Source organism: Tauraco erythrolophus, chromosome 26 (genome assembly GCF_009769465.1).
Source record: "Tauraco erythrolophus isolate bTauEry1 chromosome 26, bTauEry1.pri, whole genome shotgun sequence".
NCBI lineage: Eukaryota > Metazoa > Chordata > Aves > Musophagiformes > Musophagidae > Tauraco > Tauraco erythrolophus.
In genome coordinates, this window is record NC_141490.1 from 1,259,051 (window position 1) to 1,275,064 (window position 16,014).

Here is a 16,014-nt window from a genome sequence, read left to right on the forward strand (position 1 = left end):
TCACACGTAGCCCCCTCCGACACCCCAAAACCAGCTCTGGTTGCTGGTTCCTCCTGTAATCCCATCGCTTAGCTTCACGCAGGAAAAGAGAGTAGGGTGTCAACGTGAAACCAAGGACTGCAGCGCGGAGCAGCCGGTGCTGCAGTGTCCCCGCTGGCAGAGCCGGGTGGGGGGGTCCCCAGCTCCGCACCTGGAGGTGTCAAGCATCTATAGATAGCGCGGCAGAAGCGCCAGCGTGTGCCAGGACGCCGGCCCGGAGCGGGTGCTGGGCCCCCCGCCAGGGCAGTGAGTCCCAGGGCTGGGTGCACATGGAGCTGCTCCCCCACGGCAGACGCACCTGAGCACACGTGTGTGGGGGGACCCGCTGCCCATGGCCCTGCTGCCCCCAGCCCCTGCAGAGCCCGGGCAGGAGGGGGTCAGCGCAGCCCGGGCAGCCCCTTCCTGCTGCAAAGGGACCCCCTTCGCAGCCCCTTTGGCTTTGCCGCTCCGGCGGTGTGGGTGTGGGCAGCGGGCGCGAGGCTGCACGTGGGCACAGGGGCTCCCAGGCCCTGGGCCGGGCAGGTTTCGGCACACTTGGACATCATACACTTGAGTGGGAGGTAAAAGGAAGCCAGGAAGAGGGAAGACTCCCTGAGTTTTATTAACTTCAGAGGATACCATTGGCATGTCTGCACGGCTCCCGCTGCACCTGCCCCTTCCTCCCCCTGCCAGCCTCTCCTTGGAGATCATTGTCTGGGGCCCTGGAGCTGCACGGACCAGGATCAAAGCTAGAGCGTGGAGGCTGTGCCCCCCTCCAGAGACCAGGAGACAAGAGCCAGAGGAACACGTCTCCCCCAGTCCCCTGGCACACAGCCAGGGTGGGACATGCCCCAGCAGTGGCTCTGGCATGGAGCACGCAGTGAAGTGGCACTGCTTCGTGCAGGAAGGGCTGGCAGTAGCGGAACGCTGGCCTGCCCAAAAGACAAAGAAGTCTTGCACACACCTGGGGGCTCAGGGGCTTACATGCCCCGGCACAGCTATTTCTGCCCTTCTGGAGCCCGGGGAAGTGCCGCCTCTGGTCTGCTGTAGGGTTCCTCGCTTTGTCCATCACCCTGTCTCCCTTCGCCCATCCATTCTGCTGGGATCACCCTCTTGGCCAGCTCCACGTAGACACCGTTCTCCTGGAAGGCAGAGGGGTGCTGCAAGGAGCAAGGGACAGGGCGTGAGTCTCGCCGTAGGTATCGGGGCCCGTTTGGAGCGGGCAGGAAGCAAGCGATGCTGCTGCCTGACGTGGGGAGCGAGGGGTCAAGTGCTGGGTGCCATCACCCTGGCAAGGAGGGTGGTGATGCAAGGGGTCCCCCCAAGCCCACGCCCTGCCACAGCTCGGGGCAGCTGCTCGCCTCCTCACCATGGTGATGTAGGTCTCCTCGGCTCTCCTCTTCTTCCCTGCATCCCGTTCAGCCTTGGGTACCTCAGGTCCAGGGACTGAGGAGTAAATTGCTTTCTACGAGGGGGATATCAGCACACTTGGAACCAAGCAGTCCCCAAATACACAAGGGCCACCTCACCCCAGTTGTAGGGCCAGCACCAAGCCACAGCTGACCATCAAAGAACCCCTTGTGCTTGGCCAGTGCGAGATCCCCTCCCTCAACCTCCCCAGCCCTGTGCCCATACACCCCGTGTCACTGATCCCTGCGTCCCAGGGACACACAGCCTTAGCTAGTGACGAGACAGCAACTTCCCTGCATGAGGATAACCCTGCCTTCAGCCTCAGAGAAGGCCGTGGCCCAGGCCCCCATCTCCCCCTGGCAAGCCTCTCGGCTCCCAGGCATTCGGCTGCTGCGGGAGCATTTGCTCCATCAGCATCTCCTCTGAACTGCCAGCAAACGGAACACTGGGGCCCGGGGCTCCTTCCAACCACCGCGCGCCTCCAGCAGCATGGCAAGGAGCCCGCAGCTCTCCTGGGCACTCACGTCCCTCGCTGGGGGTGGCTGCACAGGCATGGGTGCTCCGCACCTGCCCTGCTGCCCCATCCCTCCCCTTCTCCCACCTCTCCTCCCTCTCTTCGGTTCCCGCGGGCTGTGGCAGCATCCCAGGGCAGGGCAGGCACACACTTCCCTCCACTCAGCTCAGCCTCAGCTCTCACCTCTGCTTCGCTCTTGCTGCCACCATTTCCAGTCCTCTCCAGGGCTGTGTTGGCTGCAGACCTTGAGGGAAGGCAACAGCGGTATCATCTCGGGCAAGAAGCATCACCTGCTCCTCCTGTCACTGTCCTCCCTCTCCTGGGACACTGGAGTCCCTTTGCACATGCCTCAGCCATGCCATCCCCGCTGCTAGCACCCCAGGAGCTCAGGAGGTTTGGGAGAAAAGGGGGGACTGGCCAGGGCAGCGTGACTCTGCACCCCGCTGCAGGCAGTGGCGTTACTTGGAGAGGTGAACCCTCTGGTTCCTGCAGCTCCAGTCCTGCTTGGGCAGGTCAGGCTAGCGCTTGGCCAGGGAGAACAGTGCAGGAAGGCTGCGAGGAGGTGCTTTGCTCAGCCGCATAAACCCAGAGCTAGCACTGGTACCTCTTCCTAAGGCTGAGTCCGGCCAGGAAAGCCAGCACAACGGCCACACAGCCACAGCCCACTGTCACGGGCCACAACTCAGCAGCTCTTGGGGCCACAGCGTCCTGGGCATCTGCTGCTCCTTGTCCTGCTGAGGAGACACCGAGGCAGGGGATGGTACATACAGGGACCCCGGCCCTACTCCAGAAGAACCGTGGTGGCAGGTCTGAGAGCCTCCTGGAGCCTCTGCAGCCCCTCTGCGTGGGGCCAAACAAGGTGACAGGGGAGGGGAGCAGCCGCAGGGCAGGTACCTCTCTTTTCCATGGGGCTGACGTGCAGCACTGTGTGGTTCTTGAAGATGCTGCTGTGCTGGAGCAGCCGGATCTCACACACGTATGTGCCACTGTCGTTCACCTGTATGTCCTGCAGCTGGATAGAGCCATCCCAGCGGGAGACGTCCCCTTGCCAGCGTGCCCGGTCCCGGAAACGGCCCACCGGGATGCCACGGTCACTGTAGTAATAAAACACCATCTCCTCCTGCCAGGACACAGACAGCATCAGGTGAAAGGAGCCCAGTGGAAGGGCACTGCCCGCTGCGCCTTCCCTGCTCAAGACCCCGCAGATCCGCGCTTTCTCCCTCTCCCCATGGAACTCTCACCACACGAGAGCCCAGCTCACTCCCACACTCTCTCGGAAAGCCCCGGGACGCAGCACCCAGCGCTGTGATTCCCCTGCGGTGCGGGACCACAGCCAGTGCGGGAGGTGTCCTACCACCACCCACAGGAACCTTCCACAGGGGAACCTTCCTCCTCTCGTGGCCTGGGCCAGGCACACGGGCTTCCCCGCAGCCTCCTGAGAGCAGCAAGGCTGCCTCGCTCGCCCCTCCGCTGCCCCCGCACCCCACTCCACCGCCCACCCCCGGGTCCTGACCCACCTTCTGTGTGCCAGCTCCTGCCTTGTGCAGCCAGTCCACTTTGGCCATCATCCAGCCCTCGGGAGCCGGGTCTAGGAAGAGGCACTGCAGCAGGACAGAGTCCCCAGCGCTGGCTCGAAGCTGAGGCTCCGTGAACACCCAGCCGGACGACCCGCAGCATCGCTCTGCCAGGGACAAGGACAGCAGGATGAGTCCAGGGAGGACGGCCAGATGCAGCCTGCCTGTCCCCATAGATATCTCTTCTCCAGATAAGCGTGGGGCTAACGGCACTGACCAGTCCAGAGTGTAACGGGGAGGCCCTGCTCCCTGTGCGGGCAAAGCCTCTCCCTGAGCCCTGCTTTCGGCGTGCCCGGGATGCGGGGCAGCACATCCTCCCGGCCGCCAGACCGAGGGCTGCTGCGCTCGCCGAACGAGCCGCGCCGTGCAGAAGGGAAGCGGGGAAGTACAACCCCAGCCCTCCGCGTCTCAGAGCCGAAGCCTGCGGCTCCTGCAGGGCTCCTCCTGTGAGTCACTGGCTGGGACAGCCAGTGCCGCTCTCATCTACACCAGGCCAGGGGCGATTCAACCGCTTCGCACGAGTTTCAGGTCCTCTTTCACAACCTGCCCATTTGGCTTCCTCACCCCTTGCTCACAGGCTCCTGGCCTGGGCTTGGACTCGTCTGGCCACATAACTACTGGTTAGGGTTTCCAGAGAAGCCGGACAGCGTGGAAAAAAACAAACCAGCAGAACATCAAAGAGCACAGAGCTGACACAGCCCACGCGAAGCAGCTGCCCGTGCGGCAGGAAGGGGAAACAAGTGGGGCAGAAAACGCCGCTGGAGCCTGTCGAGAGAAACCCTGGCTGCCCCAGCGTCCGCACCGGCAACACCCGGCGAGAGGAGCGGCTGCGGCTCTGGCACGCCTTTGTCCAGAACTGGGCGAGCTGATTCCGCGGGAGCTGCTCAGACAGGTAGACTTCTCCAGGTGTGTCTCAGCCACTCTGCTCAGCCTGAGCACAAGGCACTGAGGGCTGGGCCCTGGCAGAGCACCAGGTACTTGTCTGATGCCCTGCAAATAATAAATGCCAAGTGCTCCAGCTTCCCAAACAGGTTTTTTTTGGGCTTGACCATCTGTGGAGCTGAAAATGACAAATATTTGCCAGCGGAGAAGACCAAGGGAACCCATTGCCTCGAGCAGAGCCAAAATCAATACCTTGGAAACCTCTCCCTGTATTTAGGCTTGGCAAAGCAGTTCCACTCCTTTCAAAGCCTCGGAGCCTGGCAGGCTAAGAACAGGGCTCCACCCAGGGCTGCCGTTGCAATTTGAAGCCTGTATGTATGTGAGCTCAGCAGGAAGGGAGCCGGGAGCACCCAGAGAGGAGCACAGGAGTTACTGGTACCCAGGAGCCCACTTATGGCTGCCAGCTCCGTGCCCTGCAAAACCCCGAGGGGTTCTCACCGCAGGGAGAGAGGAACCGATGGGTCTTTCAGCAAAGGCAGAGGGGAAAGCAGGCAAGGTGAATAAAACCACCAGAATGACTTACAGCTTACCCAGCCATGTCAGCAGCAGAGTCAGGCTCAGCAACACCTTCATCCTATTCTAGAAAGAAGAGCAGGGGTGATGCGTGCATCGGTTTCCCCCGGGGCAGGACACCAACAGCTTGCAACTGAACTGAATCCCAAGGTCAGAACAAGACTTCCTCCAGTTCTTCGGAGAGGGCCACGATCTTTGCTGCCCGGATGTTCTCCCACTATCCCAGCTGGGAGCCTAAAACTCAGCGAAGCGCAGATGTCAGATGCATCTCTGGTTTGAGACTGCTCGGGGCCCTGCCTGGAAAGGAAGAGAGAGCGAGCAGGGGGGAGGGCTCAACCTGAAACACCTTTGCATTTTCCCCTAAGTCATGAATCTTTCCGGTGGTTTGGGGGTCGAATCTCTAACATCTGCTCTGAGATGTTCACAGATGTTAACTCTGCTCAGAGAACAACGGGACGTTTTATCTACTACATACTCAGAGAAGTTTGGTCCTAAAACCAGAGACCCCTTACCCTAGAAATAACCCCCTTGCTCCAGGGTGCTGCACGTGGTGAGAACTTCTGCTGGACCCTTCAGGGTCCATTCAGACAGTGCTACGTTTGGTCACTGCATTCAGTTTGACCTGCTGCACATCTCTCAAAATAAAGCTGACGTCTCCTTCCTACACGTTGTAGACATATCCTGCAGCCCGAGGAAGGACTGGTCGTCAGCATCGGGAACATGCCAGCCAGTGTTCACGCGTGGATCACAGGGAGGCAAAAGTTAGTACCCTGCTTGCCGTGTCTCTGCTCCGTGATTCAAAGCTACGCCCACTGAAAAGTGAGAAACCTATTTAAGGGCAAAGAGTTATTGAGAGAAGCCCTCCTGCTTGGACAACCTGCACATTACAGTTCAATTTGAGGCTGCCATTACCAGCACGTTTTCCAATACATGCATTTTTGCTGCAGAAATAGAAAGACAACAGGAGCTGAATCATCTCTGAAATCTTGCCAGCTTCTCTCATTTTTCCTCCACTGTGCAAGTCAGGGGATCTCCAGACCAGCTTCAGTAGGGCTTGGAAGGGGAAAAGGTCTCAGATATTTGTCCCTGAGGTAGAGCCATGAAAGAAGCTGAAGTAAATATGGAAGGTAAACATCTGCCATTATTCCTATTGCTCTCAGAGATCCATGGTCCCCTCCAGTGCTTTGGAGCAGAAAACCACAGCAACAGATCCATGGTCCTGGGATCAGGGCAGCAGGAGGTGAGAAGGGATGTGCCAGCTCTGTACACGTGCGGTGGAGCAGCAGGAACAGCTGCTGTGTCTCTGCAGAGTCCGAGCAGAGAGTGGGGAAGGCCTCCTCCCCACCACTGCTCATCCCTGAAGAAAGCTTCTGTCTCTTTACATGGCCAGACATCTTTGCTAATTCCTTTTTCTTTCCAAAAGCGTTTTTCTCAGCAAAGGAAGCTCAGAAACCCCCCGAGACAGGCTCAGAGAGGGACCACAAGCCCAGAATTAGCTGCTGGGGGACCCATGGGTCTGTTCTAGGCTGCAGCAGAGTCAGTGCACGGTGTTCTTGCCTGCAGTCAGTGATGTAAAACCAGCTCTGCCCTTCATCGCCCTCTCCTTTTCACAAAATCCTGAAAAGCAGCAGCAAGGCTTCTGGAATTCTCTCAAATCTGCCTTTCAAAAAACATGACCCGTTTGGGGGTTGGGGTTTTTGAAGGCGGAGGGGAGAGCAGTGTGGTTTGACTGCGCTGTTTGCAGCTCTGCCATGACACAGTTTGCTGTACAACCTGCGCTTGTGCACACACGAACTACAAACGCAGCAAAATTCATGCTCAGCACCAAAGCTCTCAGCTGGTGCAGCATATCTCAGTGAAGCAGGCCAAAGCATCCTACTTTCCAGCTATACTGCCAAAAGCTGTACAACTCAAGCAGAGCTACACCCTCCCAGGACCACCCCCATGCAAGGACCCAAAATAGGAGCCAGCGTAAAAAAAAAATAAAAATCTCCTCAGCACACTGAAGCCTGTGTACTGGGATATCTACACTCAGAACTTCAAAAATTCTTTGTAGCTGAGCTACCGAGGCTCTGGTCCTTATTCGTCATCAAATCCTTCCTGGACTTATTACCCTATTTCTCAGAATAAATTCTGGTCCTGTCTGGGAACATGTTTTTGCAGGGTCTCCCTCTGCAACACGCACCAGCAAGTGGGTGCTGTGCGTGCACCAGCTGAAGACAGCGCCCACTCACCCAGGCTGTTATGTCTATTACGGTGCTGACATATCCAAATCCTTCTGCAGCGTAATTGCCTTTACTAAAAAGATTGGGAAAATCTGAGATACTGTGCTGCCTTCACATTTTCCTACTTTTGCACTGGTATCTGAATCCTCAGCTCTTCTATGCTTCCGTAGTTCTCTTTCCAGGAAAAACAAAGAAAAAAATAATTAGGGTAAGAAATACTCACCTAGGGCGGCTTGGGGCAGTCAACTTGTCTCTTGCACGGGGGGTTCTTCAGTAACTAATTCGGGGTATCTGAAAGAACGAGTTGCTAAGTCGTCTTGAGGTTGTACATGCAAGACATTTGTCTTACTTACCAGTCTTTGGTTTTGAGTCTCTTGTTTCAGGTTCGGTTTGGTGGTCACTTTCAACTTGCGAGAGGAAGTTAAGAGCGAGGTTGAGGCACGGACAAATCAGCATGCAGAAGGGACCACTACAGAGAGGTGACAACTACAGATGCGTCCGCCTGAGCGCAGATGGTGGCTATGCAGCTTCGTAAGGAGAAGACGCTTCACAGGTACACGAGGTGGCTCAGTCCCCGTCCTTCCATCACGGCAGACTGATCTGATCAGTCGTTGCATGAGAAGGCAAAAACGGATTGATTCTGGGCGGGCAACGCTTGTGCGGCATGTGCTCCCTCCTGGTTTGTTTTTGGGGATCAAAGCAGGTTAAAGAACCACCACTGCTGCAGACTGGACCCTGTCCTGATGAGGTATCAGCAGCAAGCAACGCTGAGTAGCTTTGCTGAACTTACTGCTGGGGCTATCAAGGGCCACAGGCTAGCAGCCATCTTACGGGCAAGAGGGCCACGACAACGTGCTTTTCAGAGCAGTCAGCTGTTCCCTTTTGAAACGCATACAAGATGCACAGCAGGGACTGCTTTCAGCTGGCAGCACCCCACCCCCAGTCACTTTGAAAGTGTATTTTCATCCTTCCTCTTCCTCTGGAGTACCACAGCAATCACTGTTCTCTACCTCAGTATCAGTGGTTTCAACGGTACACAGAGCAACTTCCATACAGCTAGGAAAGGAACAGAGAGTTAAGCCTTATAGATGCTCAACACCATTCACAACTCAGAACCCTAGTAGCTTCTAGGAGGCAATTTAGCTTTGTACCAGAAGGAGATTTGCCCAGGATCTAGCTCACTATTTGCAAAGGAGTCACCGTCCAAGGCAAACATTTTGTAGAAAAGAAGTCTTGTTCGTTTCCACAAAGAACTCGAGTGAGGTATTATTGCTGAAAGTGGAACAACTAAGCCACTTCCTCAAGGCTGCGTGTCCCACCAGCATCCTTTCTCAGGAAAGATTTGGTTGGGAGGGACAGTGTGTCATCAGAAAGCATAAGCTTTTTAAATATCACTTTATAGTAGACAGGAGAAAAACATATTTCTTTATCTGGAGACACAGATCTATAGCTAACCTGCTTTGCAGTCAGGAACTTCAACACACCCGTTATTGGCAGCCATCATAGAGCTGCTAAAGGGGGAGTCAGTACGTATCCCCTTTTGAGTTAAATCTGTTCCCTAAACACCTTTACCCATCATCATCTGACAATTTCTACAGATAAGCAACAACGCAGGATGGCAGTTTTATGAGTTCAACTATATTTAGCCATATTTAGCCAAATAAGGAAATCCACAGCCCAGAATGAAATAAAGAAATTTATTGGTAATGGCACAAAGTCAACAGTAAACTTATAACACTCATGTAGAAGGAGACTATTTGACCAATGCCACACACAGAAAGGAAGCAGCAAACAGCACCTGTTTAGGTATTGGGCAGACATGAACTCCACTGCTCCCTGCCATCCACTATCAGACAAGGCTGGTAAAAGAGAAAGTACTCTTTCTTACTGGGCAGTAATGATGCATGTCTAGCTGTTTCCCTAAAACGCTACCTAGAAGAAAAGAAGAGGAACATGACTGTTCTGAACAAGGAACATTCCTTTGGACACTGCTTGAGTCAATGGTTGAGGTAGATGGGGTTATGTTTCCCCAGATACAGAGTCCCCATTTGCATTTCTAATTTAAACAAATAATTAGTTTGATATGAATTGTACCTCACTCTACAAGTAGGAAATGTAGCTAGTAATGCAGTTGTTAGACAAATAATAAAAAAAGGGGAAAGGTAAAACTCAACAATGAAAGGTAACACCACTGTGCAGTTGGCAACTTAAAAATAGAATGAGGAAACAATAGCAACAAAATGGTGATCCTGTAATTAAGTGGCAAATTAAACCAAGAAATAGCTAAAAAGCAGTAGGTTGCCTTTGCTCCAAGACAAAGGATGCCATATATCAACTTAATCAAACGGTTCTAAGTCCTTAGCAAATATGTTCCAAACAAACTGGGAAGAAAACATTGCCGATGCCCAACGAGGATCACCTTAGAGAGCTGATGTCACTTTGGAGTAGCCTGTGTTTCAGGCGATTTGAATTCAAGGGCACAGGAAAGGAGGGATGTCCCCAGTAACAAAGGAAACAAATGTGCAAGTAAACTAAGAGACATGCATTGCCAGACTGCTGGTAGGAAACAGGCTGTACAGCTGGAGGCACCGAGGTTTCTGTAGGCACTGGAGAAGTGAGGTTAAGTGATTATTTTTTTCCTGATAAATTCAAAAGATTTCAAAAATCATTACTTTGTGCTTAAATAAAAGTGAATTATCCCGTCGGCATTATTCTTCCAAGCTACCAAGATTAGAGCAGGTCCTTCAGTCTGCACGGGTTATCCAGCAGCCTTCGTACCTATCTAGCCATGATTTTCAGGGCTGTTATTTTGTTCTTTATCCATAGCTTTAGTCTTTCATCAGTATGGGTCTTCCTCGTCCGTGTCCTAAACAGGGAGTATGGAGAGAGAAATTGAGACTAGGCATGAAGACATGGACTGAGTTACAAGTTCAACACAATTTCGAGTCTGCTAAGCTTCTGACAAGAGCTTCAGTGCTTTCCGAAACGCTGCTGTGCTGGAATAAGCCACAGGACTTGTAGTCGTAGAAGCACTTGTAGCTACATCTGTTTGACTTACCATGGATACGCAGACGGATTGCCGCTGCATAACCAACACGTGAAGCGCGTTTCAAGAGAAGCGGCAGCTAAAGCTCAAGCAAAAGAGGAACTATACAGGGCAGACAGCCATCTTCTTAAAAAACACCACCAGTCCCTACAGAGAAGGTCTGGAGCAGCACAAGGTGTTGGATTTCAGCTGCAGCCAACCACATACTTTCAGATCTCCGTCATCTATTGTTTTAACCACAGTAATCATTTGATGGCAACCCCACAATCCAGCTCCGCAGCTCTCAACTCGAAAGAAACTCAAACATAACAGCTCTGGAAGGGAAATCTCACTAACTTTCCAGTCATTTTAAGTCCAAACAGATTTTCACTGGCTTTGCAATTTTAACCATTTGGTAACATATTAAGCATGAAAAAGTACGTTACAGAAACCTCTAAAATGTGCAATCATTAATGCGAGTGAGACGGAATGTTCAGAGACTTAGTAAGCCAAGTATTTGCTCAGAGAGCAAAGTATCAAACAGATGACAAAACACTCCATATGAAAGCAGGATTATAGCAGTCAAATTCTCTCCAAGGATGAGAAGACATTTTTCAGTTTTTAAAGTCTCCAACTGCCTGGCAGCATTTGTCTCACGAAACGGGGGCTCTCACCCTTTCCCATCTCTCCACCTGCGGTAAAGCAATGGTGCCTCCCTGCTCCCCAGCACGTCACTACGACACCTTTCCATCTCCCATGGCAACTCTCCCTTTTGCACAAAGTATTTTCCGCTTTCTGCGCCTCTCAAAACTCTTGTTCCCAATACTGCTGCGTTGTAACTCCTGTGTCTCCTGTAGAACTGTAAATATTTCACGTGTAACTTGCATAATTGCTCCGTTTTGATTCTGTATCTAATAAAGCACGGAAACCATCAGCACACACCTGTCTGAAGGCTCATGCTTTTAGAACATTTTAAATCACTGGCATTAGAATAATGAATCAAGCAGCACATATTTAAATCCTCCTTAACATACTTCCTGACCGTGTATAAAAGAGGTAAAGGTGCACCTGAGGTAAGCTTGCTCTGTAGGAGATGGGGGAAAAAATGAAACCACTCTTAAATTAGGCATATTAGCAAGCTTACTCTGGAACGTGCCACACTTACGGCCGTGGCTGCTAATGCCAGCACAGAGAACTCAGAGGCACATTTACAAAACAAGTACAGCAGGTGGCAAAAACTTTTAGTAGTTCCAGCACAACACATCTGATCAACAGAAGCTTGCTGATAGAGTAGCAAGTGAACAAGCAGAATTAGAGGACAACCACCACTTCACAAGACAAAATAAACAAGAAGCCAGAAACAAACAAACCACAAGAGTTTGGCAGGATTCTGTTGTGATGAACACAGTGTAAGTAGGAAGACCTCCAAAAAAGAGGCGAGGCTGCACACGACCATTTTTGCAAGTAGCATAGTGGATTGAGGCATCACTTTCTGCATTCCCCACCGTAGCACCATCAAACCTCAAACTGGTTTGGCAGAGCCTTTAAAGAAACTGCACAGCGCAGTAGGTAGCACTTGAAATTCTGAATTTGCATCTTAAAATGCCAGCTTTGAGTTCAATAAAGGCAAATGAAAAATCAGTTCGGCAGATCTCAAGACAACTTCCCCTACCAGTAATGCAGTATGACCAGCAGTTCTCACCCCCTATAGCCCATAGGTGGAAAACACCAAGGAGCATAAGCCTAGCTACTTGGGACACTTCTTTGACATCCAGGGGTGTTGCGACAAGCTCTACCTGCTGCTTTTAGCACCTCCTCTGAGCACCAAAGTTGACAAAACCACGTACGAAAACACCAGCTTTCACTTACCACGCACTTCAGACACCAGTTGGTGAGTTTCCCCAAGCAGTTGTCTGTCTCTGCACGTTCAGGCCTGCAAGAAAAGCACAGGATTAGGTTGAACTTTTCCCACTACACACCTTCTATTATCTCCTACGGATCGTGAATTCTAGTTCTACCACGCTGAATTGAAGGCTCTTCCTCATGATGAGAAGCCTTTGACTCTGCACAGCAAAACCAAAAAGAACAAAGAACATCAGGCCCCCTATTTTGAAGGCAGACGTTCCCCTAAGTGCCATGAAGGATACAACAAGAGTTGCTATTTGGCTGGCAAATCTTACGCCACTAATCAGAACACTGCACTAAAAACCCATTCCGCAAGAAACCGTAGTACGGAATTCATTGCAAAACCAGGTGCAGCTCCAGCAGCAGCAGCGTTACCTGATTGTTCTCACTACTGAGCCCTTCCACGACAGAACCCTCTCCGGTTCGGAAGAGAATTCCGTACCTGGCACCTCTGCTCAGGCTGTCACAGGGAAACCAGTTAGCATCATTCAGTTTGTTTTGTTGTTATGCATACCTCATACCAAAATGCAACACATAAAGCCCACATAAGCAAAATATCTTGCTGATTTAGGCAGAAATAAATCCAATTACAGAAGTGAAAGACTGTCTAACTCTGAACTGCTTCAGTTCCACAGCCTCACATGATGACAGAAAAAGGGGGATGTCAGCACTTAGTTTATGCTCCAACATGGGGATTTTCCAAAGCTTTCTGACCACTGGCTAGACCACGCTCGTGGAGAAGTAGATTTCAGTGACTCCACTGCAGATGCTGAGAGCCAGGAAATGAGGAACGGTGGAGAAACTATCCTTTGGCCTTGTATCAACAGGCCAAAGTAGAAATACAGGTTTTAGGTGCCAGCCAGAACTTACTCATCAGACACTTCGATGGAGGATTTCTTACAGCCAGGTTTTTTTTTCTCCTTTAGCATTCCGAATTTCCTTCCCATCCTTACCAACAGCAGAACGACCACAATGACGGAAGGGAGAAATACTAAAACGGACAGCAGCTCCGCTGAACTTAGCTGGAAGGAAAGGCCTGCAGGAAAGACAAAGAGCAGCCCAGCTGTACCAGTAGCAAAATATGGCTTTCCCAAGTCTCCATGACAAATGTTCATCCAGGACACAGCCTTTTCACACAAAGCACAGAGCTGGCAGATTTGAAACAGCCTGTCACTGAATCTGTAGGACTCCCATCACGTGTCCAGCACAGTAGGGTGCTTCATGTGCAAAAAACCTACAAAGGAAGGCAGGTCACGACATAGTTCTACCAGCACGTCTAAGCTGCAAATTTGGGGCAGGCCTCACGCAGGGCAGATGAGGAAATTAAGTATTACTGAGAATCAGTGTTCGTGATGTGACAGTTATTTTTAAACCAGTATTTCCTAAAAGTTTAACTTGTCCTATTGCTGCAATATGTGGAGACCAGAACTCCTGAACAAATGCACGCTTTTGATTTCTGTTATTACCACAGCTTCCTCTGTTCCTTCCTGCCCTCAATAAATTCAATAGTTCTCCATGCATTTAGCTCAGAAAGAAAGGCTCAGGTCACTCTTGATGAAATTCTAACGTGCAGCTCCAGGGAACCCATTTCACACGTGACGCCCAGACTTCTAAGATCCCGACAAAGCTGCAATGCAGCTGGATCATGCAGATGAGGACATGCTATCGAAACGCAGCCTTACCCCTCTCCGTAACTATCAGTATTGTCTGGGGAATGTTATGGTACACGTCCGGAGGATTCTTCACGCTGCAGATGAACGTCCCATTGTCAGTCAGCGCTGGGCTTTGGATAGCAATAGAAGCATCACCCTTGGCGACATCCCCAACCCAGGATATCCTGTCTTTGAACTTTCCCACCGTTGCTGGGTGTGGAACAGACTGATAATGAAAAATCTAAAAGGAGGCAAAGACAATAATTGTGCCAATAAAACACTCACCTAAGAAAGCAAAGTAATCTACTTTCTGGATTGTAAACATAAAGGAATATACATTAAGAAGTCAGAAAGAGTACTTCTTATACAGGAGAGCTTTTCAAGTTCCTGTTTGATAATTCTGAGTCAGTCCCATTTCATAAGGTCTCCAAGGCTTTTATCTACCAGCCTCAGCTCTCAGATGTCACCCGCATCACTCTGACCAGCTCATTCTCTTCTGCAGATCTTCAGTTGAGAAGCGGAGCAGGCTTCTCGTCTCGTACAAGAGAGAACATTGCAGTTTTTTAGCGATTGCTTCTTGCACTTCTGCTCTTGCTGTCCTACGAGTAGAGACTTCGTAGACCTCACTTTATACAAGCACCACCCTTTTGTTCCGGATGCAAGGACAGTCCTAAGAGTTCTAACTCTTCAGGCAGCAGAAGTCACTGATAATCTGTAAAGCTGTGCGTTTTCTGTTTCCCCCTTGAATGAGAGACTTTCAGCGTGCTTTCAGACTTAAGGTATTTATGCTTACAAAATGCTGCCAACAGAACAGCAAGTAGCAGCCCACAAACCGTAGAGGCTGTCCTCATCACTGTCTTCAGAGTGTCATTGCACACATGCTCTTACCACGCCGAGATGTATCAGCAGCAGGCTGCGCGACAGAACTACTAGGGTACGGCTGCCTTCAAGAAAGTTGCCAAATGCTTCACAGTCACCCTATACATAGCTCCAGTGCACAATACAGCACTTCTGTCAAAACCCAAAGTTTATCTACTTTATGATCATTATGCTATTACGCATTTACATAGAGTATTTTTGCCCAAAGAACACTAAAGCAATTTCACATGGGAAAGAAGGCAATGATGAGTCCCATACCCCAAAGTGACGGAGAAGCACAGCGAGGCAAATAGAAAAAACAACATCAGACTTTCGGCATGCGCAGAGGCCTGGTCAATCTCCACTAGAAAAAAAGACTCCTTGTTCCACTTACTTTCTCCATCTGACCACCTGTGAGGGGCTGGTATGTCCAGTCTACTGTCAGACTCTCAGTGATGGGAGAACTGGATTTGAATGAGCATTTCAGCAATACTCGTTCATTAACGAAAGCTCGCACTTTAGGACTGGCTTTAATTTCCAGGGAAAGAGCATTGTAGACACCTATGGAACAAGCACAAAAGACAAGGACTCGATTCTTGTTATCTGTGAGGTGCAGGAGTGATGATGTCTCAAAGGTATCGATGCATGTGCAGCTCAACCACAGCCCAAAGACTGAAGCACAGTAGTGCCTACCTCCTGCATCACGAAATCTACAGAAAAGCAGGTAACTTCCCTAACCTATTCTCTGTGGGACTGGAACTAGTCCCAAGTAAAGTATTTGTCTGGAAAACACCACCAAAAGCCTACAGAAATTTACATATGGAGACAAAGAGCTGAGAAATCGAATCGGCTGGCTCTCTGCTGAGTTGCCAAGTGCCAGCTTCAAAGAGCCCCGCTCCGCGCAGCGAGCCCGCCGCGGGGCCGCGCAGCGCCGCCGGGGCCCGGAGCGACCCGCGGCCCCCCGCTGCGGAACTGCCCTTCCCAGGGGCTCCGAGCCCACCGCTTCCCCGCGCACCGTCCCCGCGGCGGGGGCCGCCGGAGCCGCCTCCCAGCAGCCCCCAGCGCGGCTCCCGTGCGGCGCTCCCGGCCGGGCCCCACCGCGAGCGGGGCCCGTCCCGCCCCGCCAGCCCCCGGAGGCGGGAGGCGCCGCGCCCGGAGCGCCCCCGTTACCGAGCAGGAGCAGGATCCCCCGCGGAAGGAAGAGGAGCCCGCCGGCCGCCGCCGCGCCGCGCCGCATCCCGGCTGCGCTCAGGGCCGCAACATGGCGGCTCACCTGCCGGCAGCGCAGGTGAGGGCGGGGGCCGCCCCAAGATGGCCGCCCCGCGTCGCCATGGCGACGGGTCGCCTCGCACCTGGGCGGCGGCGGAGGCCCCGGGAG

At 52.1% G+C, this 16,014-nt stretch overlaps 2 protein-coding genes across 4 annotated transcripts; both read right to left on the minus strand.

Moving 5' to 3' along the window:
- Positions 1–1,016: 1,016 nt before the first annotated feature.
- Positions 1,017–5,031, minus strand: LOC147526864 (uncharacterized). Of its 3 annotated transcripts, none has more exons than XM_086626870.1 (7): positions 4,989–5,031; positions 3,460–3,623; positions 2,807–3,059; positions 2,547–2,631; positions 2,126–2,186; positions 1,388–1,483; positions 1,017–1,178 (listed from the first exon to the last, which is right to left on the minus strand). In XM_086626870.1, exons 1-7 carry the CDS (start codon positions 5,029–5,031, stop codon positions 1,017–1,019), a joined length of 864 nt encoding a protein of 287 aa, XP_086482996.1. The 3 variants fall into 3 exon arrangements, with proteins under 3 accessions (XP_086482996.1, XP_086482995.1, XP_086482994.1); XM_086626869.1 differs by having other exon boundaries at positions 2,547–2,676; positions 2,837–3,062; XM_086626868.1 differs by lacking the exon at positions 4,989–5,031 and having other exon boundaries at positions 2,114–2,186; positions 2,547–2,676; positions 2,837–3,062; positions 3,460–3,690.
- A 4,995-nt stretch (positions 5,032–10,026) lies between these two features.
- MPZL3 (myelin protein zero like 3) lies at positions 10,027–15,873 on the minus strand. Its single transcript, XM_086626874.1, has 6 exons — positions 15,807–15,873; positions 15,031–15,197; positions 13,809–14,019; positions 12,997–13,162; positions 12,091–12,154; positions 10,027–10,062 (listed from the first exon to the last, which is right to left on the minus strand). Exons 1-6 carry the CDS (start codon positions 15,871–15,873, stop codon positions 10,036–10,038), a joined length of 702 nt encoding a protein of 233 aa, XP_086483000.1. The 3' UTR covers positions 10,027–10,035.
- Between the last annotated feature and the right edge of the window lie 141 nt (positions 15,874–16,014).

Bases quoted from the DNA above. Each gene is read 5' to 3' on its own strand.
- MPZL3 (XM_086626874.1), bottom strand. From the start codon at position 15,873: ATGCGGCGCGGCGCGGCGGCGGCCGGCGGGCTCCTCTTCCTTCCGCGG. The intron at 13,163-13,808 runs GTAAGGCTGCGT...TCTTTCCTGCAG, and splicing joins ACTGATAGTTACGGAGAGGG to GCCTTTCCTTCCAGCTAAGT. The intron at 12,155-12,996 runs GTAAGTTCTGGC...CTTTTCTTGCAG, and splicing joins TCCATCGAAGTGTCTGATGA to GCCTGAACGTGCAGAGACAG.
- LOC147526864 (XM_086626868.1), bottom strand. From the start codon at position 3,690: ATGGGGACAGGCAGGCTGCATCTGGCCGTCCTCCCTGGACTCATCCTG. The intron at 3,063-3,459 runs GTGGGTCAGGAC...GTGTCCTGGCAG, and splicing joins CAGGAGCTGGCACACAGAAG to GAGGAGATGGTGTTTTATTA. The intron at 1,179-1,387 runs GTGAGGAGGCGA...TGCTCCTTGCAG, and splicing joins AGGAGACCTACATCACCATG to CACCCCTCTGCCTTCCAGGA.